This window comes from Chiloscyllium plagiosum, chromosome 41, assembly GCF_004010195.1.
Source record: "Chiloscyllium plagiosum isolate BGI_BamShark_2017 chromosome 41, ASM401019v2, whole genome shotgun sequence".
NCBI classification, from domain to species: domain Eukaryota; kingdom Metazoa; phylum Chordata; class Chondrichthyes; order Orectolobiformes; family Hemiscylliidae; genus Chiloscyllium; species Chiloscyllium plagiosum.
Window position 1 is genome coordinate 16,022,341 of NC_057750.1, and position 26,738 is coordinate 16,049,078.

The window sequence follows — 26,738 nt, forward strand, 5'->3', positions numbered from 1 at the left end:
TAGACTGCTCAGGTGGGCAGAGCAGTGCAAAATTGAATTCAACCCAGAAAAGTGTGAAGTAGTGCACTCAGGGAGTCTAATAAGGCAAGGGATTACACAATGAATGGTAAAATCCTGGAAATTATTGATGATCAGAGGGACCATGCTGTCCATATCCACAGATCTCTGAAGGTAACAGGCAGATACATTGGGTGATTAAAAAGGCTTAGGGGATACTTTCCTTTAGTAGCAAAGGTATAGAGTACAAGAGCAAGGACCCCAGCCTTGACATTCACAGTGTGAAACCTAGAGAATAGGAGCAGGAATAGGCCATTAAGCCTTTCAAGCCTGCTTCACTATTCAATATGATCATGACTGATCCCCCATCTAAATGCCATGCCTCTGCACTCTATCTGCACACCTTGGGACTTTGATCAGCCATTTCATTCTTGCTTCTGCAGTGTGACCACCTCGCTGTAGGAGTTAACCACAAAGATCTCAGCTTTGCCGATCCTCCACAGTGACTTCATCTGAGAAGTGGGTATCAGTAGCTGCAGCTGGAAATGTGCTGCACACATGATCACCATGTACACAGGAAGTGTCCCTGATTTCCCACAACTCAAAGGAGAGGAGCAACTTACCTCTGGCCAAGCTGCCTTGCCATCACTTGCTCTTAAAATACTCTTTCCGTTTACTTTGTATTAAAGAATGTAAATATATGCCAGGGAGCTGGTTTTATTATGACTCTATTCAAGACGGAATTAGATCATTATCTGAAAAAGAAAGAATCAGGGTTATTGGGAAAAGCCAAGAGGATGACATTAGCTGAATTGCTCATTCAGAAACATGATGGGTCAAATGGTCTGTGTTGCAGCAATTCCAAGATTGTTCCAGTGCTTCCAGTTCTAGTTAGAGTTGATTCACCAGGATGTTACCTGAGCTGGAACGTTGCAACTATGCAAATAGAATAGAGAAGTGTAGTGTAAGGAGGAAGCTGATTGCGATCGATAAAATTAAGAGGCATGGATAGGGAGAAACTTAACCCCTCGTAGAGGGGTCAGTAATCAGAAGCCATATACTTAAGGTCAGGAGCAAGAGGTTAAGATGGCGTTTAATGAAGAATTTTTTGATATTTGGAATTTGCTGCCTCAAAGGACAGTAGAGGCAGAAACATTGAAAACTTATTTAAATGAGAACTTGAAATGCTGTACCATACAAGGCTGCGGGCTAAGTCCGGGCAAATGGGATTGGAGTAGATAGGCACTTAATGACTGGCTTTGACGCAACGGAGCAAGTAATCCATTTTTCTCGGCTGTACAGCTTAAATTCTGGGCATGGTCTCATTGTTCTAGCCACTCTATCCTATTTTTTATACTCCATTTCCATAAATGTGACACAACAATCCCAACCCTTACTTGGGGAGCATATCTCTCATGCTGCCATTATCGTTCAAAATTAGGTTTTGTAACATCCGTTGGTTAAGAGTTTTAGTGAACTTTTTAGTGCAAGATTTGAATTTCCTGTTGGTATTTAGGAGATATTAGAAATACTATGTTAGATTTATTTTTAAAATAATGCAGATGTGCTATTTTGAGAAATAAATCACTATATTCCCCCAAGACTCTGCCTAAATGTAACTGAATAAACATTGAGAACTAGAGCTTGTTTAAGAATTGAAGACAAAGACTGGCATTCGCATAATGCCTTTTAAGATGTTAGAGTGTCTCAATTTGCTTTACAGTCAACCAGTCATATTTTAAGGTATAGGCAGTGTAGTAATGCTGAAACAGCAATGTCTCACTAACAACAGTAAAATTATACCACATAATCTGATCTGGTGATGTTTGTTGAGGTACAAAAGTTGATCAGAGCACCACTGCCATGGGATCTTTTAGGTCCATCTGGGAGGGTCTTGGTTTAAAATCTCATCAGAAGTGTAGCACCTCCAACTATGGTTAATTCTCTCGGGACTGTACCACAATACCCATTTCAGTTTTGTACTCAGATCTCTATAGTGAGACTTCAACCTAAGAACGATTCCACTGATCATGGTTGACATCATTATAAAATATTCTGGCTCACTTCAATCAGGGTAAGTTAACTACATTATGCCAATGAATAGTGAAGTATAGAAAATAGGGTGGCATGGTGGCTCAGTGGTTAGCACTGCTGCCTCTCAGTGCCAGGGACTCTGGTTCGATTCCAGCCTCAGGTGACTGTGTGTGTGGAGTTTGCACTTTTAACCCATATTTGTGTGCGTTCCTCCCATAGTCCAGAAATGTGCAGGTTAAGTGAATTGGCCATGCTAAATTGCCCATAGCATTGAGGGATGTGCAAGCTAGGTGGGTTAGTCAGGGGAAATTTAGAGTAATAGGGTTGGGTACTTGCCTGGGTGGGTTACTCTTTGGAGGGTCACTGTGGATTTATTGGGCCAAATGACTTGTTTCCACACTCTATGATTTCCTTTCTTCTTAACTTCTGTACTTGTCCTCTGTCAATTCATTTCCTAATTAATTATTGCTGCTATTGTTCCAGATCTTGTTTTACTGGTATGTTCTTTTTTTAATCCATCCACTCTTCTTTTCTTCCTTGTGAGTTTTTTTTTGTTGTATTGATTTAACAGGGAGATGATGGAGAAATGATTCTCTCTATAGTTAATAACAAGCAATAGTAAATTCTCTTGCTTACTTGGTAATAGATTGAAGCAGGAATTCAGAAAGAATCAGCAGGGGATGGTGCAGAATCTTCCCAAACTATTTATTTGGTGATGGAGAGAGAGAGAGAGAGCAATACAATTTATGGGAAGAGTCTGAGAGAAGAGATAATATGATTTTATTTGCGAAGTTAGAACATTATAACTGAGTATTCCAACTTACCTGAATCACTGAGTAAAAAAAAACCAAGGAACTGCAGATGCTGTAAGTAAGAAACAAAAACAAAATTGCTGGAAAAGATTCCATTTTGGCCGGAAAAATAAAAGGGGAAATTATTATTTTAAATGGGAATCACAATCAAAGTGCATCAGTGCAGAGGGATCTAGGTAGCCTTGTGCGTGAATCGCAAACAATGGGTGCGCAGGCGCAGCATATCGTAAGAAAGGCAAATGGAATCTTGGCATTTGTTCCAAAAGGACTGGATTATAAAAGTAAAGAAGTATTGTTACAATTACATAAAGCATTGATGAGACCACACCTGGGGTATTATGTACAATTTTGATCTCCTTATTTGAGGAAGAATGTGGTGGCACTGGAGGCATTTCAGAGGAAGTTCACCAGATTGTTTCCAAAGATGAAAGAGCTGTCATACAAGGAGCGGTTGAACAGTTTGGGCTTGTACTCCCTAGACTTCAGAAGAATGAGAGGGGATATGATTCTGATCTATAAAATGCTAAAGGGAATTGATTATATGGATGTTTAACAATGTTCCCCATAGTCTCAAACAAGAGGTCTTGATATTGAGTGAGAGGAGCTAGGCTCAAAACCAGATGAGGAGACACTACTTCTCTCAGAGGGTTATGAATCTGTGGAACACACTGTCCCAGTGTGCAGTTGAGGCAGAATCAATCAACATATTCAAGGAAGAAATAGATCTGTTTCTGATGAAGAATGGGATAAATGGCTTTGGGGAGCAAGTACGAAATTGGAGTTGAGACCAGGACAAGATCAAAGAACAAAGAAAATTTACAGCCCAGGAACAGGCCCTTCAGCCCTCGAAGCCTGAGCCGATCAGAATGTAATGTCTAAACCTGTCGGTCAATTCCTAAGCATCTATATCCCTCTACTTGCCACCTACTCATGCATTTATCCAGACGCATCTTAAATGAATCTACCGTGCCTCCCTCTACCACCTCTGCTGGCAACGCGTTCCAAACGCCCACCTCCCTCTGTGAGAAGTACTTGCTGCATGTATCCCCCTTAAACTTTCCACCTCTCACCTTGAAAGCATGACCTCTCGTTATTGAGTTCTTCACCCTGGGAAAAAGCTTGTCTCAATCCACCCTGTCTATACCCTTCATGATTTTGTAAACCTCAATCGGGTCCCCTCTCAATCTCCTTTTTTCTAATGAAAATAAACCTACCCTACTCAACCTCTCTTCATAGCTAGCACCTTCCATACCAGGCAACATCCTCATAAACCTTCTCTGCACCCCCTCCAAAACGTCCACATCCTTTTGGTAATGTGGCGACCAGAACTGTATACAGTATTCTAAATGCGGCCGAACCGATGTCTTATACAATTTTAACATGACTTACCAGCTCTTATACTCAATACCCTGTCCAATGAAGGCAAGTATACTATATGTCTTCTTGACCACTCCATTTCCACCTGTGCAGCAACCTTCAGGGTACAATGGACCTGCACTCCCAGATCTCTGTGCCCATCAACTTTTCCCAAGGCCCTTCCGTTCATTGTATAATTCGCTCTAGAATTAGTCTTGCCTAAATTCATCACCTCACATTTGTCTGGATTGAAAACCATCTGCCACCTTTCCGCCCAACTCTCCAGTCTATCTATAACCTCCTGTATTCTCTTACAGTCTCTTATGCTTTCTGCTACTCCACCAATCTTTGTGTCATCTGCAAACTTGCTGATCATAACAACAGTGCCCTCTTCCAGATCATTTAGGTTTATTACAAACAACAGTGCCCCCAACACTGACCCCTATGGAACACCACTTGTCACCTTTCTCCATTTCAAGAAACTCCCTTCAACTACTACTCTGTCTCCTGTTACTCAACCAGTTCTTTATCCACCTAGCTAGAACACCCTGCACACCATATGACTTCACTTTCTCAATTAGTCTACCGTGGAGAACCTTATCGAACACCTTACTAAAGTCCATGTATATGACATCAACAGCCCTTTCTTCATCTATCAACTTGGTCACTTCCTCGAAGAACTCTATTAAGTTGGTAAGGCATGATCTCCCCCGCACAAAACCATGTTGCCTATCACTGATGAGCCCATTCTTTTCTAAATATAAATAGATCCTATCCCTCAGTACCTTCTCCAGCGACTTTCCCACCGCCGACGTCAAGCTCACTCGTCTGTGGTTACCCGGAACATCCCTACTACCCTTCTTGTACAGGGGGACAACATGAGCAACCCTCCAGTCCTCCGGCACCTCACCTGTATTTAAGGATGCCACAAAGATATCTGTCAGGGCCCCAGCTATTTCCTCTCTTGTCTCCCTCAGCAATCTGGGGTAGATCCAATCCAGTCCTGGGGATTTGTCCACCTTAATAACCCTAACCTACCCAACTCATCTTCCCTACTTATGTCAACGTGATCCAGACTAATCAAACTTCTATCTCTAATCTCAACATTAATCATGTTCCTCTCCTCAGTGAACAATGATGCAAAGTAATCATTCAGAATCTCACCCATTCTCTCAGGTCCAATACACAGCCTTCCTTTGTTATCCTTTAGTGGACCAATCCTTTGTCTAGTTACCCACTTGCTTCCTATATAAGAATAAAATGTTTTGGGATTCTCCTTAATTCTGCTCGCTAAAGCTATTTCATGATCCCTATTAGCCCGCTTGATTCCTCGTTTAAGACCTGTCCCACTCTTCCAATATTCTTCCAGGGCCTGTTCTGTTCTTAGCTGCCTAGACCTTATATTTTTTTTTATTTTTATTAAACAAGTTACAAAAACAGTATACAACAAACAGTTACATTTACAGCTGCATACAAAAGACAGCAATTTTACAAGGGAGAGGAGCAGCAAAGCCAGGCCCCAAACCCCACAGTTCAAACAGTTTACAGGGACATGAGGACAAACCTCAAATCCCAGTTTCATATATAAAAATATAAAGAGACATCAACAATGACGTGTACATTAGACAATACTGTTACATACAAAAGTGTAGACAATACAGACCCAACAAGCCCCCGTCCCTCCCACCTGCCTAGACCTTATATGTGCTTCCGGTCAAGTTAAATGAGGGAGTGAGGTCGAAGGGCTAAATTGTCTACTGTTATGGACCACACCAAACCCCCTTCAGATATAACAACGAGATAGCCTAGACCCTAACATTTATCTTATTTAAAGGCAAGTGTAAGGTGCTATGTTCCAGATGTAATTCGATTGATACGCTTCTCAGCTTTAAGCAAAACATTTTTTATTCTTATCCTACAGTTAAAATGCAAATAAAAGAAAAATAAATTGGTATAACTTTAACTCTGTTTGAAAACTTAACAGAGTAATAGATTATTTAACCACTAAACAGCAACTGTTTCAATGTGGTAATATCTCATAAACACACCCTTGGCAAATGCAAATTTAGTTAAATAGACTGTCTCCTGTGCAATGTTTCTCCAGTCCAAGAGAAAAGAAAATCAAGAGAAAAGTTTGGCAGAGAGAGAGAGAAAGAACTCAAGCATTTTGCTGTAACAGAGACATGTAACAGCTTCCACAGCTAACTTCAAACTCCAGCAATTACTGAAAGCTAAATTAAAACCCCTTGACTCCACCCATTCATGCTGCTTCTATTCCAACATTTTTTTAAAAACTCCCAAAGCCTCACAAGCTATTCGCTTTATTGGCTTCGAATAGACCACTTGTCACCTCTGTCTCAACTTCTCTTCATAAAACAAATAGGACAAAATACACCTGTTAATGCCATAATATCATCACACTGCTCCCACTCCTAATTCCTATGTTCATGCAGCAGGCCTGGGACCATCTGTGAAGAAAAAGCAGAGTTGACGTTTTGGATCTTGTGACCCTTCTTTAGATCTGAATTTTCTCCCTCCAGATGCTGCAGACCTGCTCAGCTTTCGAGCAGTTATTGTTTTTGAACTATTGACTGGTTGTCCATACAAATTCTCGCAGTGAAGTACCAATCTGTGGTTGAACTTTAGCTTTATAGCAGAACATATTATTGTATAGCAAGTTCCTAAACTCAGTTGTGCTTCAGGGGCTGCAAGAATAAACGAATGTTTCCGAACAGAAATCCACCACCTGGACTGTTGACAAGTTGCTTGTGAGCTGGCTCAAGCGTATGTGGCAGACCAGCGTGATCAGGGGACCAGCTGACCTCTAAGTCGGGAAATAGTATAAGGTTAGGGAGGGCTACATTGAGGAAGAAACAAAGCAGATTAAACATTGAGAAAATGTGGACTATTCCAAGGATGATAAGTGAATGGGACAAAAAGGGAAATTTTAACTTCATAATCAGTAAGGACCTTTGCTTTTAGGTTTTAACTTTAGATATTTTCTAATTAATCTGTTCAAAAATGTCATTACACACCTCTGTGGAACATATGGAACTTGAACCTGGACTGCCTCGTTCAGAGGTATAGATGCTACCAGTGCACCACAAGAGCCCTCGAAGGGAATGAAAGGATGTCTTAGCTTACTGTGTTATCAATATTAAAAATCACACAACACCAGGTTATAGTCCAACAGGTTTAATTGGAAGCACACTACCTTTCGGAGCGATGCTCCTTCATCAGGTGATAGTGGAGGGCTCGATCGTAACACAGAATTTATAGCAAAAATTTACAGTGTGATGGAACTGAAATTATACATTGAAAAATTGATTGTCTGTTAGGCCTTTCATCTGTTAGAATACAGTGGTAGTTTCACTTCTTTCATGTGTAAATCACAAAACTTTTTTTTAAAGTTGCATTCTCGGGTTAGCTGTTAACAATGGTGATAGCTAGACAATATGTTGAAGGTGTTAGCTCCTTGTGTTCGAAGTCTATGACCTGATGTTTAGATTGATTCTAATCTAAAAAGTGAGATAACAGAGTTTTACATAAATTCATGCAGTTTTTGAACTCAGAGTTCTACATGAATATATGCAGTTTTTGAGCAAAATGCAATTAACTCTGTGCAAGTACAAATTCACCCCACAAAATATATGTGTGCATGTGGGTCTATGTGTGTGTCTGTCTGAGGTGGGGGTTGTGAGTGTGAGAAAGTGTGTGTGTGTGTGTGTGTGTAGTGAGTGCAAAGTGTCTTAAGTCTGTGAGGGGGTGCATGTGGGAGTGTGGGTGTCTGTGTGCGCGTCTGTGTGTACCTGTGTCCGTGTGTATGTGTGTGCAGGAATATCTGTGTGTGTGTGTAGTGCAATGGTGATCACCTGTAATGTGACATGAACCCAAGGTCCCGGTTGAGGCCTTCCCTATGGGTACCAAACTTTGCTATCATCCCCTGCTCGGCCACTTTCCTCTGCTGCCTGTCCTGAAGTCCACCTTGGAGGATGGTCACTTGAAGGTCTGAGGCTGAATGTCCTGGACCACTGTGTTATCAATATTTACTTTACTGATGTGGTTCATTTCTGCCCTACACCTTCAGTTGCTGATTTGACTAAGGTTTGGAGCTCACATTCTGGGTTATTGGTACAAAACTGTATTTTCCAATTCTGTGCCATAATGGTAACTTACCAAACAAATGTGCAACTGTTATGTCATTTCTGGTGCTTTGGTAAGTCACTGTTTTTCTGTGCTTGAACTAATTACATTTTATTCTATGCTTAATGCAGCCACCTTATCCATCCCCGTCAGGGGCTCCATTACCAAAGAAGACATATGTGAAAGCTGAAAAGATGAACTATAACATGTATGAGGAGTATGAGGATGATCAGTACGTTGACTATGAGGAAGAGGACGAGGAAGTACCAGATGAGGAAGAAGAAGATTATGATGATTTTGCCAAGGAGTTGAGCCAGTACAGGAAAGCAAAGGAGGCTTCTCAGCAACAGCATCAACACCACCAGCAGCAGTCCCATATGCCAATGGGACACAATAGGGGGCGTGGAGCATCAGGTATAGCTTGTAGAAAGTTGAAATTTTGTGTGTTCCTTTCTTTACCTTTAATTTATTTTCCATATTCTGAGGTGGTGGCCAATATTTGGGTGTATTGTAATTAACCTGTTGGTTAACTATTCATCTGTGACAAGGCACAAGGTTTAACTGTCAGAGCTTAACATTAAACCACTAATCTGTCCCCATTCTAAACTTGTTCCACTATAAATTATTGGGTGACATCCTAGCCCTGGGAGTGGTCTTTTCTTTGGTTTTGGGGTATTAGAATTGCAGAGTCTCAATGTCCTGCCCATCTCTATGATGTCTTCCAGTTCTGCATGCAGGTTTCTGCATTTCTCCAATCTGACCTCCTGCACAGTCTAAATTTTCATCATTCCAACAATGAAACTATTTGTGTCCGAAACTCTGAAATTCCATTCTTGAATTTCTTGACCTGAGCTCTTTTATGGTACACCTTAATGTTCAGTGGGATCTCAATCTCCCAGTGAGTCAGAACTCAAGAAGCCTTTCCCTTGTGATAAGGTTTATTATTTAACAGCTATATATCTCATACCACATCTCTCAGTGTCACCTTTATTGAACTATTTTTAGTCAAAATGTAGGGACACTGACAGTATGCCACAAACCTCATTTGGACCACTACTTCAATCAGCACTTAACCCTTAGTGTACTGACAGATTCCTCTTAAAGAGCCACAAACACCTACACCATAGAAAAGTTGAGGGAGGCAGGTAGGTCAGTTGATTAAGCAACTAGATTGGGGATCAGCTTAATGCTGACACATTGCAGGGTTCAAACCCTGCTTTTCTAGAGAGAGATTCAGAGGCAACCTGTAATAAAAATATTACAGCACAGAAAAAGGCCCTTTGGCCCATACTGTACGTTCCAGCCAAAAACAACCACCTAACTATATTTACATAAAGCTTTTAAAGACATACAAACAATCAACAGAAACTGATGAAAAATGAATGTTTGTTTCATACTGTACATACTTTAAAAACCTTCCCTTTCTTTAAACAAACAAAAACACTCATGAAGTTTAACTTATTTTTCTTCATATTCTTGTAACTTCTCTTTTCAAGGATCTTCAATAATTTCTTGAAGCAAGTGCCTTTTTTGTAAAGCAGGCTTGACAATTAGTAACTGGTATTCAACACTGTCAGCAAACAACACTTATTGTAGTAATCCACCAAGAATATGACAGATCCTGCCATGCTCAGAAGATCCCACTAGAAGATTGACCTGTGAAGCATAACTGGAAAGAATTAGCTTCTTGTCATCTGAATTACCCAAGGCTGGAAACCTGAGCGTTCATTTTTCTAAACCTAATTTCATTAGTGTTTTATTTGCTCTCAAGGCTTCCTCATCAATAGCCTGCTTCATCATTGTACTTATTTAGAATAGGCGATGGTCTAGTGCTGTTATTGTTTGACTATTAGTCCAAAGGAACAGGTAATGTTCTGGGGACCTAGCTTCAAATATCGCCTTAGCAAATGCTGGAATTTGAATTCAATGATAATTTGTAAATAAAAATCTAATGATGACCATGAAACTATCATTGATTGTCAGGAAAAACACATCTAGTTCACTAATGTCCTTTAGGGAAGGAAATCTGCTATTCATAGCTGTTCTGGTCTACATGTCACCCCAGACTCAAAGCAAAGTGGTTGACTCTCAACTGCCTTCTGGGCAATTAGGGATAGAAGTTAAATTCTGGCCTAGCTCATGATACCCACATCCCATGAATGAATTAAAAAAAACACTCTGCTGCAATACACCGTAACTAGCATTGGCTCTAGCCTGAGTGCACAATCAGTTAAATATCTTAATTGATGTGTTTCTTTCCTTAGTGCTAAATCATTTTTCTTGGAGGACTTGGCCTGATGTATCAGGATGAGATAAATACTTTCCAAGCAAGACTGTTGAATTAAGTGTTACATGTGATTTATTCTGGTTATATGTAAGTTTGTGTGTTTAATGACCCCCAAGCCTGATTGTAACCTTAAAATTAATTTTTACTTTTTCTTTCACACTACCAAAATCCATAGAACCTTTCCACAGAAAATCAGTAATGTGCGTTATAAATTGCCTGCCAGAACTATGTGATCCAACCAATTTCCAGCAGGACAGCACCTAACTGAGAAATACTAGACCCTCCCTGCACATTCACCTTTTAAGAACACTGGCTTAACTTCCAAAACTTCCCTTCTGTATGCATTGAAGAAGGCATTGGATGGTTATTTAAATTAACTTAAAATAAATATTCACAATTATGAGGAAAGGACAGAGGGTGACACTTAGTTATAATGCTTATTCAGGGAGCTGGTGCATAATCAATAGTGGGAAGGCCTCTTCTTGTGTCATAATAACTCTATGATTCTGTTGATCACCTTCTTTAGGTGTTTTCAGAAATGCTTCCTTTTAATACTTTTCACCTTCTGGAAATACAACCTTTATATTGATTGGCTTACATTCCCAGGGGTATGTTGTTAAAAGGGCTGAGAAGATCTTAAAGTTCATTTTTCTTGTAGGGGGAGAACCCTCTTCAATATCTTGATCACTGAGTCTTACATCAAAATCCCATGCTACTGGAATGGCTTTAGTCTTATATGTCCCATCAGGGGGCGCTTTTTCTTAGCATCTTCATCTGTCTAATAAGGTTGGCTATTTACTGAACCAAATTCATCCTAGCTGTTCAACTCTTTTTATGGCTCTGTTATTAATTTACCTTCCAAATTGTTTATAACCACTGAAGTATCTTGATCATAAAGTCATGAACTTCCCATAGAATTCCCACTCCTTGTTCTTGTCAAACAGTGACAGAATCACAGAGGTCTGCAGCATGAAAGCAGGCCCTTTGGCCTAACTTACCATGCTGTCCAGTTTTCACAATTTAAACTAGTCTCATCTGCCTGCATTTGGTCCATATCCCTCTATACCTATCTCATCCATGTATGTGTCTAAATGTTTCTTAAATGATGAAATTGTACTTGCTTCCACCACTACTTCTGGCAGCCCATTCCATGCACTCATCACCCTCTGTGTGAAAAAAGTACCCCTGTGGACCTTTTTGTATCTCTCCCCTTGGATCTCTGGAAACAGTACACCAAAATTGGGGTAGCATGGTGGCTCAGTGGTTAGCTGCTTCATAGCACCAGGGACCTGAGTTCAATTCCCGCCTCAGACGACTGTCTGTGTGGAGTTTGCACATTCTCCCTGTCTCTGCTCCGGTTTCCTCCCACAATCCAAAGATGTGCAGGCCAAATGAATTGGCCGTGCTAAATTGCCCATAGTGTTAAGTGCATTTGTCAGGATAAATATAGGGTATGCAAGTGGGTCTGGGTTGCTCTTTGGAGGGTCAGTGTGGACTTGTTCGGCCAAATGGCCTGTTTACACACTGCAGAGAATTTAATCAAAAGAACTGAGGATGCTGGAAATCAGAAACAAAAACAGAAATTGCTGGAAAAACTCAGCAGGTCTCTCAGCATCTTTGGAGAGAAATCAGAATTCATGTTTGAGGTTTATGGACCAGAGACTATAGTTCAGAATTATGATTTCTGCAAGTTGTCCTACCTTGTTCAGGACTACTGCTTCACAATCTCACCCTCCTATGAGTAGAATTCCTTTCACAAGTTAATAATCTTTACATGGGCCACGTTCATTTTCTTTGCCAATCTATGGATATTACTTTCTATTCCTCATCTTGCACATTTAACCAATGTCTGTACTTATGCTGCCTTTCCCTGCTGTTCCTATAATGGTAACATTCCTTCATTCATTAGACTCTTTTGGTATTTTTTGTTTTGGTGCCTACTTTTGGTTCTTGTCCTCTGCGATCGATAGCTTTGTCCTGGATTTCTGTATCTCCTTGCTCATCCTCAATTGGCAATTCAGTGTCTGTCATCTGATTCTCAGCATTGCCCAATGTAGTGGGCATGTGAAATGCATGGTACCTCAACATTTTATACCATCAGTGCATATTAAACTTGAAGAATACACCCTACTCATTTTGTTGCTTTATTGTAAATTTATTGTTTTTCATCACAATCTTTCCACTTTTTCTGCCACTCTCTTTTGTATTACACCATGTCCCTTGGATTGAAATTTATTTCTCATGGCCTTATATGATGCTATAAGGCTCATTAAATTTCTCTGAAACTCAGCCTTAATGAATCCCCCTCAATTTGAAAGCTGGGCATTCAAGTGCTTACAAAAATGCGGAACTAAATATAGTCTGATCCCACGCCGACGGATGATGGCTCATTATTGAAGGAATTTTTGACTTCTCCCAAAAACCTATTGATGTGAAGTGTAGCCCCAATCTTTCATACAAATTCTTTGCATGGACTGCCCATGCCAGCACAGATGTGAATTTCAACTATGTTGATCCAATAAAATTTTACGAAGCATCTTATTTCTCACCACATTATTTCTTTCATACACATTATTATAGAGTCATTGAGTCATACAGCACAGAAACAAATCCTTTGGTTCCACCAGTCCATGCTGACCATAATCCCAAACTTAACTACTACCTGCCTGCGCTTGGTGCATATCTCCAAACATTTCTTATTCATGTACTTACCTAAATGTTTTTTAAAATGTTGGAACCGCATCCACCACTTCCTCTGGAAGTACATTCCACATATGAATCACTTGCAGTGTAAAAACCTTGCGTCCCCCCCCAAGTCTTTCTCCTCTTAGCTTGAAATCCCCACTCCAGGGAAAAGACACCTACAATTCACCTTATCTATAGCCCTCATGATATAAATCTCGATAAGGTCACCCTTCAACTTCCTAAGCCCCAGTGAACAAAGTTCCAACCTTATCCCGCCTTTCCTTATAACTCAAACCCTCCATTCTTGGCAGTATCCTGGTAAATCTCTTCTGAACCTTCTCCAGCTTAATAGTATCCTTCCTATAACAGGGAGACCAGAACGGGACACAGTGTTCTCACCAAGGCCACCTACAATTTCAACATGACTTTCCAACTCCTCTCCTCAAAGGTCTGAGCAATGAAGGCAAGCATTCTAAACATCTTAACTACCCTATCTATATGTAATGCAACCTTCAAAGAATTATGTACCTGAATCTATAGGTTCTACAGCACTACCCAAAACCCTGCATTTAATTGTATAAGTCTACCCTTGTTTGTTTTACCAAAATGCTATACCTCACATTTATCCAAATTAATCTCCATTTGCCAGTCTTTAGCATATTGACCCAATTGATTAGTACTGAAGCAGCTTTCTGATTCTGTATTTATCACCACGATTTTCATGTTTTCACATATTCCTAAATTCAAGATTGACATATGTTCCCCCTGGTGGTGGTAGGGATACGTGTTTTTGGTTTTGGGTCGCTGGGGGCATGCTGGTGGTGCTGATTTGGTGGTCTGCTTTGTCTTCAGTGGTGACAATCTTCTTGAGTGTTACTGGAGCTGCCATCATCTGGCAAGTGGATGTTATTTCATTATACTCCTAACTTATAGGACATATTCTCTTCAGTAAAATGATCATTACTAATAAAAACAGTATTATGGTGTAATGAAAGTAAAGTGCTGGAGAAACGTAATAGATTTGGCAGCATCTGCAAAGAGAGAAACAAAATTAATGTTTCGAGTCCAATATGTTGCAACTTTGCTCGACTTTATTTTGCATCCCATTGCAGACATTATTATTTATTTAACTTGTTCATTATTATTCCAGTTTGCTTTTCAGTCAGTTGTGTCCATTTTTGTTCTATCCTGACTTTATTCTGACTATAAATTCTATTGTTTCTGCAGGTCCTGGTCGAGGTGCTGGTAGAGGACGTGGTATGCGAGGCAGAGGTGGCCGAGGAAGGGCTAGGGGACGGGGTGGAAGAGGAGGCAGAGGAGGAACACATGGCCAAGTGCATGGACCACAAGGACATGGGTCGGGGCCAGGTCATGGACCATCAGAACATGGACCTCCAGGACATGGGCCAGGGCCTGTGCATGGCCCCCAGGGACATGGTCCCCCAGGTCATGGACCAGGATCAGGACCAGGACATGGGCCTCCTCCATGCCATGGGCCTGGGCCAGGACATGGCCCGCCTCCATGCCATGGACCCGGTCCAGGGCATGGACCCCCTCCAGGTCACGGTCCCGGTCCTGGACATGGACCTGGTTCTAATCTTGGACCACCAGGGCATGGGCCTGGTCCAGGGTATGGATCCCCTGGGCATGGGCCTGGACCAGGACCATCATATGGATCCCCTGGTCATGGACCTGGGCCAGGACATGGACCACCAGGACATGGACCACCAGGACATATGATGGATCCCATGGGTGAATGTGATGATGACCTTTATGATGAAGAAATGCAGGTGAGTAAAATCTGAAATTTTTGGGTATTGAATTATTACTTGATGAGTTGTTACCCTTAAAGAGCAGTGTAAATATAAATGTTGCTAAGTCATACAAAAGATATTTATTAAACCAAAAGAAATTGTGTAAATATTGTAAAAAGGTCTTTGTTTAAATTGTGGAGAAAGTGTGGACTGCAGATGCTGGAGATCAGAGTTGAGAGTGTGGTGTTGGAAAAGCACAGCAGGTCAGGCAGCATCTGAGGAGCAGGAGAATCGACGTTTCAAGCAAGAGTCTTTCATCAATGTTTCCTGATGTAGGGCTCTTGTCCAAAACGTCAATTCTCCTGCTCCTTGGATGCTGCCTGGCCTGCTGTACTTTTCCAGCACCACACTCTCAACTTTGTTTAAATTGTGTAATGTTCTCATTCCTCTATAACCAGCCAGCAATGATGAATCTTGATAATGTTTTTCAGCTTTTATTGTATGGCTAATACACGCTTGCACACTGAGGTAGACGGAACTTGTTCTGTGCCAGTAATGAGCTGCTAAAAATTAAGCCATGTACTTAAATGTTGTTTCCAATGCCACCTTATCTTCCACTCGTGAGATCAAACTTCATTTGTCATTGAAGTTATTTAACAATTTGGGTAAGACTAATAACTCTTCTGGGAGGAAACAAAGTTAAAATCACACAACAGCAGGTTATAGTCCAGCAGGTTTAATTGGAAGCACTAGCTTTCGGAGTGCCACTGCTTCATCAGGTCGTTGTGATAAAGGAGCGGCGTTCCGAAAGCTAGTGCTTCCAGTTAAACCTATTAGACTATAACCTGGTGTTGTGTGATTTTTAACTTTTACACCCCGGTCCAACATCGGCATCTCCAAATCGGGAGGAAATAAAGATGCCAACCAGCATGTGATGGTTCTATAACTTAAGACTTTGGCACACTGGTGGTTTTGAGGTCATAATGCTCCGTGCATTGAGTACTGGATCTCAATGCTTTTACCTGTGGAGGGTACCAAATCTCAATACAGATTTCTCATAAACCGATGGTTGGTATCTCACTAAGTATAATCCATGGAGAACACCAGATCTAATTAGCCATGTTTCAGCAAGAGAGAGGAGAAAAGTGGCAAATTTATCACCGTGAGATTCTATTATGTTAGTAGATATTGGCCATATACTGACTTTATGGTCCAGGTGCATAGTGGACAATGTTAATTTTTTTGGTCTAAGTCTTCGCAGGACCTCATTATTTCCCTCTGAGCTACTGTAGCTGCATGTCTGTTTAAAGCACAGAGAACGATTGACACAGTCAGATCTGAATTTCAAAATTGTTCAGTGCAAAGGAACACATCATCCGGCAGATAATGTACTCTAATCACTTGAAGACGTTTCACAATGCTGGGTGATTTAATGATAATTTCTCTTTTCGGAATAAAGTCCTATCATTAATCACTGTATTAAAAACATACAAAACTTATACGCTATTTCATTGTTGTTAACCCTTCTCTTTTCTTGGGTATCAAATGGTTTCTGCTTCCAAACCAGGACTTTTCCTATGGTTTGCAACAGCTTTGAGCTGGTGTAAATCACATCACTGTTGAAATTTGCCCAACTCCATTGAAATTTAAATGGGGGAGGAGTGGGATCTGAAATTCTTCAGTGGAGTCAACCATTTCAATCTTTACCACTGCCGATTTCTGTCAGTGTGAATGGAGGAGGAATCCCAGAATTTGTTGGGCCTACAACTTCAATCTCTATGTCACATGGAATAATTCCAGGCCATTGATTAAACATAACCCTTAGATATTTTCATGTCCCTTAGTGTGTCTCGTTGCTTATAATGATTTTCTAAATCAATTAGAAGCACTTTCATTTTGAATATGTTTTTCTCTTCACTTGTTTCTGATAACATGCTGGATGTGAAGCTCTGACATTTTCCATTTCCTTTTCTTCAATATTAATTTTGTTCATTCTTTCTTCACATGGTTTTCTAATCTTCATATTTTGGGTAGCCAAGACTCAGATTCTTTACCAGTTACTGAGCAAAACACAGACTTAAGGTTCTGTCTTTCATTTTACTATTTCCTATCCTTTGATTGTAATGTTTTCTGTAATGTTGATTGAACTAAAGGTAGAAAAACCACAGATTTAGTCAGGTGGATGGTTGACCGCTAAGGATGGTAGGAGAGGGAGCGAGGTAGTGCAGGAGTCCCCTGTGGCTATCTCCATCTCAAATAGATATGCTGTTTTAGAAATTGTAGTGGGGAATAGCTTCTCAGGAAAATATAGCACTGACAGCCAGATTTCTCGTACCTTGACTGGTTCTACTGTAATGAGGGATTTGTCAGGTTTCATGTGATCAGTTGTAATAGGGGACAGTCTAGTCTGGGGTACAGAAAGACATTTCTGTAGCTGTCAGTGAGATATCAGGATGATGTGTTGCTTCCCTGGTGCTAGGGTCACGGATATCTTGAAGAGTCTATAGAGTATTCAGAAAAGAGAGAGTGATCAGCAGGAGGTCGTTCTGCACATTGGTACCTACAGCTTAGATAGGGAAAGAGATGGGGTTCTGCACAGAGAATAAAGGAAACTAGGCAGGCAGTTAAAAAGTAGATCTTTGAGGGTAGTAATACCTGACAGCTACTGGTGCCTCACATTAATGAGAGTAAGAATAGGAGAATAGAGCAGATGAATGTGCGGCTGAGAAGCTGGTACAGGGGCAAGGATTCACATTTTTGGACTATTGGGATCTCCTTATTGGTAGAAATAACTATAAGAGGGACGCTTCTACATGAATTGGAAGGGGACCAATATCCTCATGGGAACATCTGGTGTACTTCGGAGGCTTTAAACTTCTATGAGGGTTGGGGTGGGGGTGGTGGGGGTGTGGGTGTTGGTTGGTACTGAGAAAAGGCTAAGGCTGGTGCAGTCGATAAGGTGAGAAAGTCAAATAATCGAGTCAGAGAATGAGGTAAGACTGATAAATTAAACTGCATGTATTTCAAGCAAGAGGCCTGACAAGAAAGGCAGATGAACTTGGCGTTGGTGGGGAACATGGGATTGGGATATCATAGCTGTTACAGAAATGTGGTTCAGGGATGGACTGGAAACTTAATGTTCCAGGGTGTTATAGGAACGATAAAAACAGAGGCAAGAGAAGAGTGGTGCTTTTGGTTAGGGATAACATTATGGCTGTACTTGGGGAGGATGTTCATGGGAGATTGTCCACTAAAGTTATTTGGGTGGAACTGAGAAATAAGAAAGGAATGATCATCTTATTGGGATTGTATTATTGGACGCCCAAATAGTCAGCAGGAAATTGAGAAGCAGATTTGTAAGGGGATCTCAGATGTTTGTAAGAGTAATAGGGTTATAATGGTAGGGGATTTTAACTTTGCAAATATAGACTGGGTCTGCCGTTGCGTTAAGGGCTCGAACAGGGAGGATTTTGTTAAGATTGCATGAGAAAACTTTCTTATTCAATATGTGAATGTATCTATGAGAGAAGGAGCAAAACTTGATTGTCTGTTGAAAATAAGGCAGAGCAAGTAACTGATGTGTCAGTGGGGGAGCACTTTGGGACAAGTGATCATAATTCGACTAGTTTTAAAATAGTTAGGCCTGATCTAAAAGTTAAATTTCTAAATTGGAGTAAGATCAATTTTGACGGTATTAGACAGGAACTTTCAAAAGTTGATTGGAGGAGGCTACTCACAGGTAAAAGGACAGTTGGGAAACAGGAGGCCTTTACCAATTAGATTATGAGTTCAGAGACAGTAAGTGTGACAGTTAGTGTGTAGGGCAAGACTAGTAAGCGTAGGGAATATTGGATGACTAGAGAAATGAGGCTCTGGTTAAGAAAAAGATGTAGGCATGTATGAGACATAGACAGCTCGGATTGAGTGAATCCCTCGAGATGTATTAGGGCAATAGGAGTATAGTTAAGGGAGAAATCAAGAGGGCAAAAAGGGACATAAATAGTTTTGGCAAAAAGAAGGTTGGTAAGAATCCAAAGAGATTCTAGAAGTACATTAAGGGCAAAAGAGTAATGAGGGAGTAAACAGGCCCCTTAAAGACTAACGTGGCCGTCTATGTTGAAACCACAGGAGATGGGTAAGATACTAAACAAATATTTCTTGCCACTATTTACTGTGGAGAAGAACATGGAAGTTAGGGAACTTGGAGAAACAAATAATGGTGTTTTGAAAAGAGCTGATTTCGCTGAAGAGGTGGTGCTGGAGCTCTTAAAACACGTAAAGGTGGATAAGTCCCTAGGAGCTGATCAGGTGTTTCCCAGAACTTTGAGGGAAACTAAGGAAGGGATTGCTGGGCCCCTTGCTGAGATATTTGTATCATTGACTGCCATGGGTGAGATGCCGGACGACTGGAGTTTGGCTAATGTGGTGCAATTGTTTAAGAAGGCTATAAGGAAAAGTCAGGGAACTATAGACCAGTGAGCTTAATGTCAATGATGGATAAGTTGTTGAAGAGAATTCTGAGGGAAAGGATTCACATGCATTTGGAAAGGCAAGGACTGTTTAGGGATAGTCTGCATTGCTTTGTGCATGGAAAATCAAGCCTCACTAACTTGGTTGTGTTTTCTGAAGAGGTGACAAAAAAGATTAATGAAGGCAGAGTGGTAGGTGTTATCTATTTGGATTTCAGCATAGCGTTCAACAAGGTTCCGCATTGTAAACTGGTTAGTAAAGTTAGATCACATGGGATCCTGAGGGAAGCTAGTGCTATGAAGCGGAGGCCGACACCCCTCTGATAATTAAAACCAAAACACCCAGAGAAGCTCACCTCGCCTCGTAATCTGATAAAAGAAGTGTAAAGAGTGGTATAACCTACCTCTTACCCCCAATCTGTTGTAAAGAAGTGGTTAAATGAAATGGAATCCTTTCACCCACTCTGTAATTAACAAGCAACAATTTATTTATCTAACTTCAACAGTGAACAAGTTAGCACAATTACCAACAAACCAAACAATCCCTCTCTAACTACCTATTCCTGAACAAAACAAGATTCTAATAGTACACTGTTCCAATAACACCGGTCCCACTTATATACATCCAAGTAATAAGAAAATAATAAATTAAAATTTAGTCTCTCAAAGTTCACACAGAATGTGTCTTCCTGAACTTTCTGTATCTTCTTTTGTTGTCTTTCTCTGTCTGATATGCCTTCTTAGTCATTTTCTGGTTCAAGAATATTATGTAAGAGAGCCATGTACCTTTATGAATAGATGGTGCTTTTTTCCTGAGAGCTGGAAAGTTCTTATCTCTTCAGATGGTAATTGGCTCTCACCTCTCAGTCCAATTGCCCTCGTCTTTGTAACTGTGACTGACATATTAATTTCTTTACAACCAGATTGGTTCAAGGTTATCAACACCATCAGATTTAAATTTAATTGGCTTTCAGTCTCTAAGTGCTTGGTTTAAATTAATTGGGCTAAATTTAAAAAAACTTGTCTTGGTAAAAATGCTGCTTGGCTGTTTGATACAAAATGTTTCAATCTGTGCACCTGCACTTTAACTGCTGTTCAGATATCCATTTTAACAATAAGCACCAAAAAGAACATCATCTCTTAAAGGGCCATGCACTGATTTCCCCCATTTTACAATCTTAGCATTTTTATACACCAACTTTGCAACATTAGCCAATTGGACACAAAGTTGGCTTGAAGGTACGAGACAGAAGGTGATGGTAGAAGATTGCTTTTTGGATGGGAGGCCTGTGACCAGCAGTGTACCACAAGGATCGATGCTGGGTCCACTGCTGCTTCTCATTTATATAAATAATTTGGACATGAATATAGGAGATTTGGCTAGTAAGTTTGCAGAAGACACCAAAATAAATGGGCAGGGAAGAAGATTACCTCAGAATACCGCAGCACCTTGATCGGATGGGCCATTGAGCCGAGGAGTGACAGATGGGGTTTACGTTAGATAAATGTGACATGTATTTTGGTAAGACAAACTAGGGCAGGACTTGTACGGTTAATGGTAGGGCTCTGAGGAATGTTGCTGATCAAATAGACGTCAGGGTGCAGGTGTGTAGTTCCTTGAAAGTGGATTCGCAGGTAAACAGGATGGTGAAGAAGGCATTTGATACACTTGCCTTCATTGGTCAGAATATTGAGTATAAGACGTGGATGTCAGGATATTGATGCCACTTTTAGAATACTGTGTTCATTTCTGGTTGTCCTTCTATAGGCAAGATATTGTTAAACTTGAGAGGGTGCAGAAAAGATAAAGAATGATGTTTCTGGCACTGGAGGGTTTAAGTTATAGGAAAATGTTAAACGGGCTGTGGCTTTTTTATGTGGAGCATTGGAGGCTGAGGGGTGATCTTGCTGAGGTTTATAAAGTCATGAGCGGCATGAATAAGGTGAATAGCCTAGGTCTTTTTCCTAGGGTGGGGAAGTCCAAAACTAGAGAGCATAGATTTTAAGGTGAGAAGGGAAAGATTTAAAAAGGACCTGAGGGGTAACCTTTTCATGCAGAGGGTGGTGCGTGTATGGAACAAGCTGCCAAAGGAAGTAGTGGAGGCAGGTACAATTACACCATTTCAAAAGTATCTGGATGGGTATATGAGTTGGGCTTGTTTAGAGGGATATGGACCAAATGCTGGCAAATGGGACTAAGACAAATTGGGATATCTGGTCGATGCAAACAAGCTGGAGCGAAGGGCATGTTTCATGCTGTTTGGCTGTTATGTGACAAATTGCAGTCTGCTATGTTCTCCGGATAATGAAATGTGAGGAAGTATAAGACATTATCTTGAAATGGGATTGCAAGTCAAGCTATTCTTTCTTTTGGTTGCAATGAACAGTAATGAATAATGGCTTAAAACCATGTTTCTTAGTGTTTTTGAGGATTTTAATGTCAATTGCACTAATATTTTCCAATTTGGTTGTATACCAATCCTTGTTACATCTCTGATTCACACATATTTCTTTTTGATGGTAAGCATATCTGTTGATCATGTTGAACATGATTAAATCCCTCACTCTGTCTTCCTGAACCTTGTTTTTTGCTAGGATTTTGGTGAAGATATGCATAGGAGAAATGTGCATGACCTAGGACATCAGCCGTGTGGAGAGAAGAAAGGGAAAGTACTCTGCAAATTCTTTGTCGAGGGCAGATGCTCAAAGGTGAGGATGTACATTTAAGAATTATTGCTTCTGTAACTCTATTCATAGCTGAGGGGTCAGTTATTTTAACATAAACTAGAAACGGAAAATGACACTATATTCTATTAACCAAGTTCACAGTAATCAAGCCTTGCATCTGCATTCACACACCTGATGTTTTAGTTGGGCTGACAATAGTTTTTTAAAAAATAGAATTGATTTTTGAGAAGATTTGTAGCTCATAGAATTGATGTTTAATATCCCCTCTATCTTAGAGATGCAGGTATGAATTATAAACAATACCTCTGTCCATAACCCATGGGTCAGTTATTCAACACAGACTAGAAATGAAATTCCAGTTTATTAAACATATTTTCAGCCCAAAGTTGACCTTTTAAAAAAATGTTTGCATATATATATATATCAGCATATTATGTAAGTATTTGCAGCTATTCCCTGCTGATGAGGCTTAATTCCACTGATAAGTTTCAGTATTTGAGCATTGCACGTAATTGAGTCTGAAACACAGCTTTCAGCATTTATGAATATGAAGCCAGCAATGTGTAGGAACATGATATAGATCATTCATGTATAATGAAACAAAGAACCATGCTTGTAAAAGAGCTGAAACATGCAAAAAAAACCCAGAAACAGAGCAGATTCATTTTGACAAATGGCAACTGGACTCAAAATTTAAAATGCTGTTTTCTCCTCACAAATTCTGCCAGACATGCTTAGTTTCTCCACCAATTTCAGTTCTGTCTGTTTTATTTGAGTGTATGTTCAACTCTGCACCTGAGTTGGAAAATCTGGTTAATAAATGTTCCAAGTTGCTTCTACTGAATTATATGTCAATTAGCCCCAAAATCTAATTGCCCCAGTTCATACTCTAGGTGACAGCTGACAGAGATTTATGCCAAAATTTCAGAAATAGTATTAAAGCACCAGCCTAGGTAAATTTGTTTCAACATCTGAAATTAGATTAGATTACTTACAGTGTGGAAATAGGCCCTTCGGCCCAACAAGTCCACACCAACCCTCTGAAGAGCAACCCATCCAGACCCATTTCCCTACATTTACCCTTTCACCGAACACTACGGGCAGTTTAGCATGGCCAGTTCACCTAACCTGCACATTTTTGGACTGTGGGAGGAAACCGGAGCACCTGGAGGAAACCCACGCAGACACGGGGAGAATGTGCAAACTCCACACAGACAGTTGCCTGAGGCAGGAATTGAACCCGGGTCTCTGGCGTTGTGAGGCAGCAGTGCTAACCACTGTGCCGCCCATGGCTAAAGCAAAACATCACCTAGTTGTTTGCATTTTGGTTGTGACCATGAAACTATCATTGTTTGCCATGAAAACCCTTGTGGTTCTTTAAAACCCTTTAAGAGGTGTGCGGTGGGTAGCATCTCTCCTGTGTAGCAAGAATGACCCTTGTTCACATCCAGTTGTGAGACTTGATTGTCACAGATGTTTTGTGCATAAAGTGACTAAGCAGGTTAAGTACCAATCTGCAAATCCTTCCAATGCATCTAAGACAGGTGATAGGAGTAGGATAGTATCCTTGACAGGGTAAAAACAATGATTGCAGATGCTGGAAACCAGATTCTGGATTAGTGGTGCTGGAAGAGCACAGCAGTTCAGGCAGCATCCAAGGAGCAGTAAACTGCTCCTCAGATGCTGCCTGAACTGCTGTGCTCTTCCAGCACCACTAACCTAGTATCCTTGACAGCCATGCCGGAGGAGGCGTTGGCATAGTGGTAACTTCACTGGGTTAGTACCCTCGGCAGATGCTCTGGGACCAAGGTAGCTGGTGGAACATAAATTCAATTGCATATGGAGTTAAAGGTTAATCTCAATAATGTAGAAACATTGTCAACTTTAGCAGGTCTGGCAGTATTTATGAAGAGGTAAAAAACTCAATGTTTCGAGTCCAGTGACCGTTCTTCAGAACTGACAGCAAATAGGAAATAATCAACTAGGAGAAAGTGAGGACTGCAGATGCTGGAGATCAGAGCCAAAGAGGGTGGTGCTGGAAAAGCGTAGCCAGTCAAGCAATGTCCAAAGTGCAGGAGAGTCGATGTTTCGAGCAATAGCTCTTCATCAGGAAATGGGGGCTGGCCCATGGGGGTTGAGAGATAATTGGGAGAAGGGTGGAGCTGTGGAGGAAGGTAGCTGGGAGGTGAATGCGACAGGGAGGTGAAGGTGATAGATCGGAGAGGATGATTGAGCAGATGGTAGATGGACAGGTAGGTCAGTTTAAGAGGACAGTGTCAAGTTGGAAGGTTAGATCTGGGATAAGGTGGGTGGAGGAGTAATGTAGAAACTGGTGAAACCCACATTGATCTCATGTGGTTGGAGGGTCCCAAGGTGGAAGATGAGGCGTTCTTCCTTCAGGCGTCGTGTGGCTATAGTTTGGCAATGGAGGAGGCCCAGGACATGCATGCCCTTGGCGGAGTGGGAGGGGGAGTTGAAGTGTGTTCCAGAGATGTTCTCTTAAATGTTCCGCAAGTTGGCGTCCTGTCTTCCCAATATAGAGGAGACCACATCGAAAGCAACGGACACACTAGATTACATGTGTGTGAAAGAGGAAATAATGATATTTATGTTGATGATGGGTACAACTGAATGGATAGGTGGAGACTGAGCCAGTAGAGACAGAGAAAATAAGTTAGGCAGACCAAAAGATTATAGATGATAAGCCAGGCAAGAAGAGAAGCCAGATAGGTGATAATGGGGATCAATAGATGTGAAGCTGGAAAATCACAGCAGGTCAGACAGCATCCGAAGAGCTGGAAAATCAACATTTTGGCCCAAAGCATTGACATTTCTGCTTCTTAGACACTGTCTGACTTGCTGTGCTTTTCCAGCTTCGCACCAACTGACTCTGGCTTCCAGCGTCTGTTTTCCTTGCGATAATGAGGGATGTGTAGTTGTAAATACTTTAAAATCACACAACACCAGGTTATAGTCCAACAGGTTTATTTGGAAGCACAAACTTTCGAGCCGCTGCCTCCTCATTAGGTGGTTGTGGAACATGACCATATGACACACAATTTGATTAGCAAATTGAAAGTAGTTTGGCAGTGTTGAAAACAACCCATGTTATGACAGGGCCTGGGATGTGGGAAAGGGTAGTAGACTTCAAAAGAGATGGTTATTCTCAAAAATATTTGACTTGATATTGAGACCTGAAGGCTGTAAGGTTTCAAGCGAAAGATGAGAATTTGTTCTTAAAGCTTGTATTGAGCCTTGTTGGAGCACTGCAGCAGACTGGAGACAGAAATGTTGTCATGGGAACGGGCAGCTGAAAACTTGGGGTCATTTTTACAGACAGAACATAGGTGTTCTACAAAGCAGTGACCCAGTCTGTGTTTCATCTCCCCAGTGTAGAGGAGACTGTATTCTGAGCAGTAAATACATAGACGAGATTGAGTGAAGAGCAGGTTTCATCTGAAAGGAGTGGCTAGATAGTGAGGAGAGAGGATGTAAATGGGCAAGTGTTGCACCATTTTGTGATTGCATAAAAAGGTGCCATGGGAAGGTGTTGGGAGTGGAGGAGGAGTGGTCCAGAGTGTCCTGGAGGGAACGCTCCTTGGAGGGAAGATGAGGGAGGGAAGGGAACTATATGTCTGTGGTGGCATCTGGCTGGAGGTGGCAGAAGCATGGCTTATGATCCTTTGGATGAACATAGAATAGGTAAGGTGAATTGGCCATGCTAAATTGCCCATAGTGTTCAGGGATGTGTAGGCTAGGTGCATGTGTCAGGAGAAATGCAGAGTAATAGGGTAAGGAAATGGGTCTAGGTTGGATACTCTTTGGAGGGTCAGTGTGGACTTGATGGCTTCTTTTCACACGATAGGGATTCTATGAGAACACAAAACAGTATAGCACAATATAGGCCTTTGGGCCCTTGATGTTGTGCTGACCTTATATCGCACTCTTGGACCAGACAACTCTACATACCCTTCATTGTATAATCTTCCATGTCCCTATCCAACAGTTGTTTAAATGTCCCTAACGTATCTGACTCTACTGCTACTGTTATCAGTGCATTCCACGCACCCATCACAAAGAACCTGCCTCTGACATCTCCCCTAAACCTTCCTCCACCTAGACATTGTGCCCCTTTGTGATATACATTTCCACCATGGGAAAAAGTGTCTGGCTACCCACTGTATCTATGCCTCTCTTCATCTTGTACACTTCTGTGAAGTCACCTCTCATCCTTCTTCGCTCCAAAGAGAAAAGCCCTAGCTTCCTCAACCTTTCTTCATAAGACATGCCCTTCAGTCCAGGCAGCATCCTGGTAAATCTCCTCTGCACCCTCTCTGAAGCTTCCACATCTTTCTGTAATGAGGCGACCAGAACTGAACACAATACTCCAAGTGTGTGGTCTAATCAAGACTCGATTAGATTAGATTACATTACAGTGTGGAAACAGGCCCTTCGGCCCAACAAGTCCACACCGACCCGCCGAAGCGAAACCCACCCATACCCCTACATTTAC

The 26,738-nt window shown here is 41.2% G+C and overlaps 1 protein-coding gene across 3 annotated transcripts in view; it reads left to right on the plus strand.

The window, feature by feature from the left end:
• zc3h4 (zinc finger CCCH-type containing 4) overlaps positions 1-26,738 on the plus strand; it is a 160,139-nt gene that overhangs the window by 107,500 nt on the left and 25,901 nt on the right. For all 3 annotated transcript variants that reach the window (XM_043681008.1, XM_043681007.1, XM_043681006.1), the window contains 3 exons: positions 8,474-8,756; positions 14,542-15,104; positions 22,133-22,246. In XM_043681008.1, the coding sequence (XP_043536943.1) occupies positions 8,474-8,756; positions 14,542-15,104; positions 22,133-22,246 (960 nt within the window). The remainder of the gene's footprint in view (positions 1-8,473; positions 8,757-14,541; positions 15,105-22,132; positions 22,247-26,738) is intronic.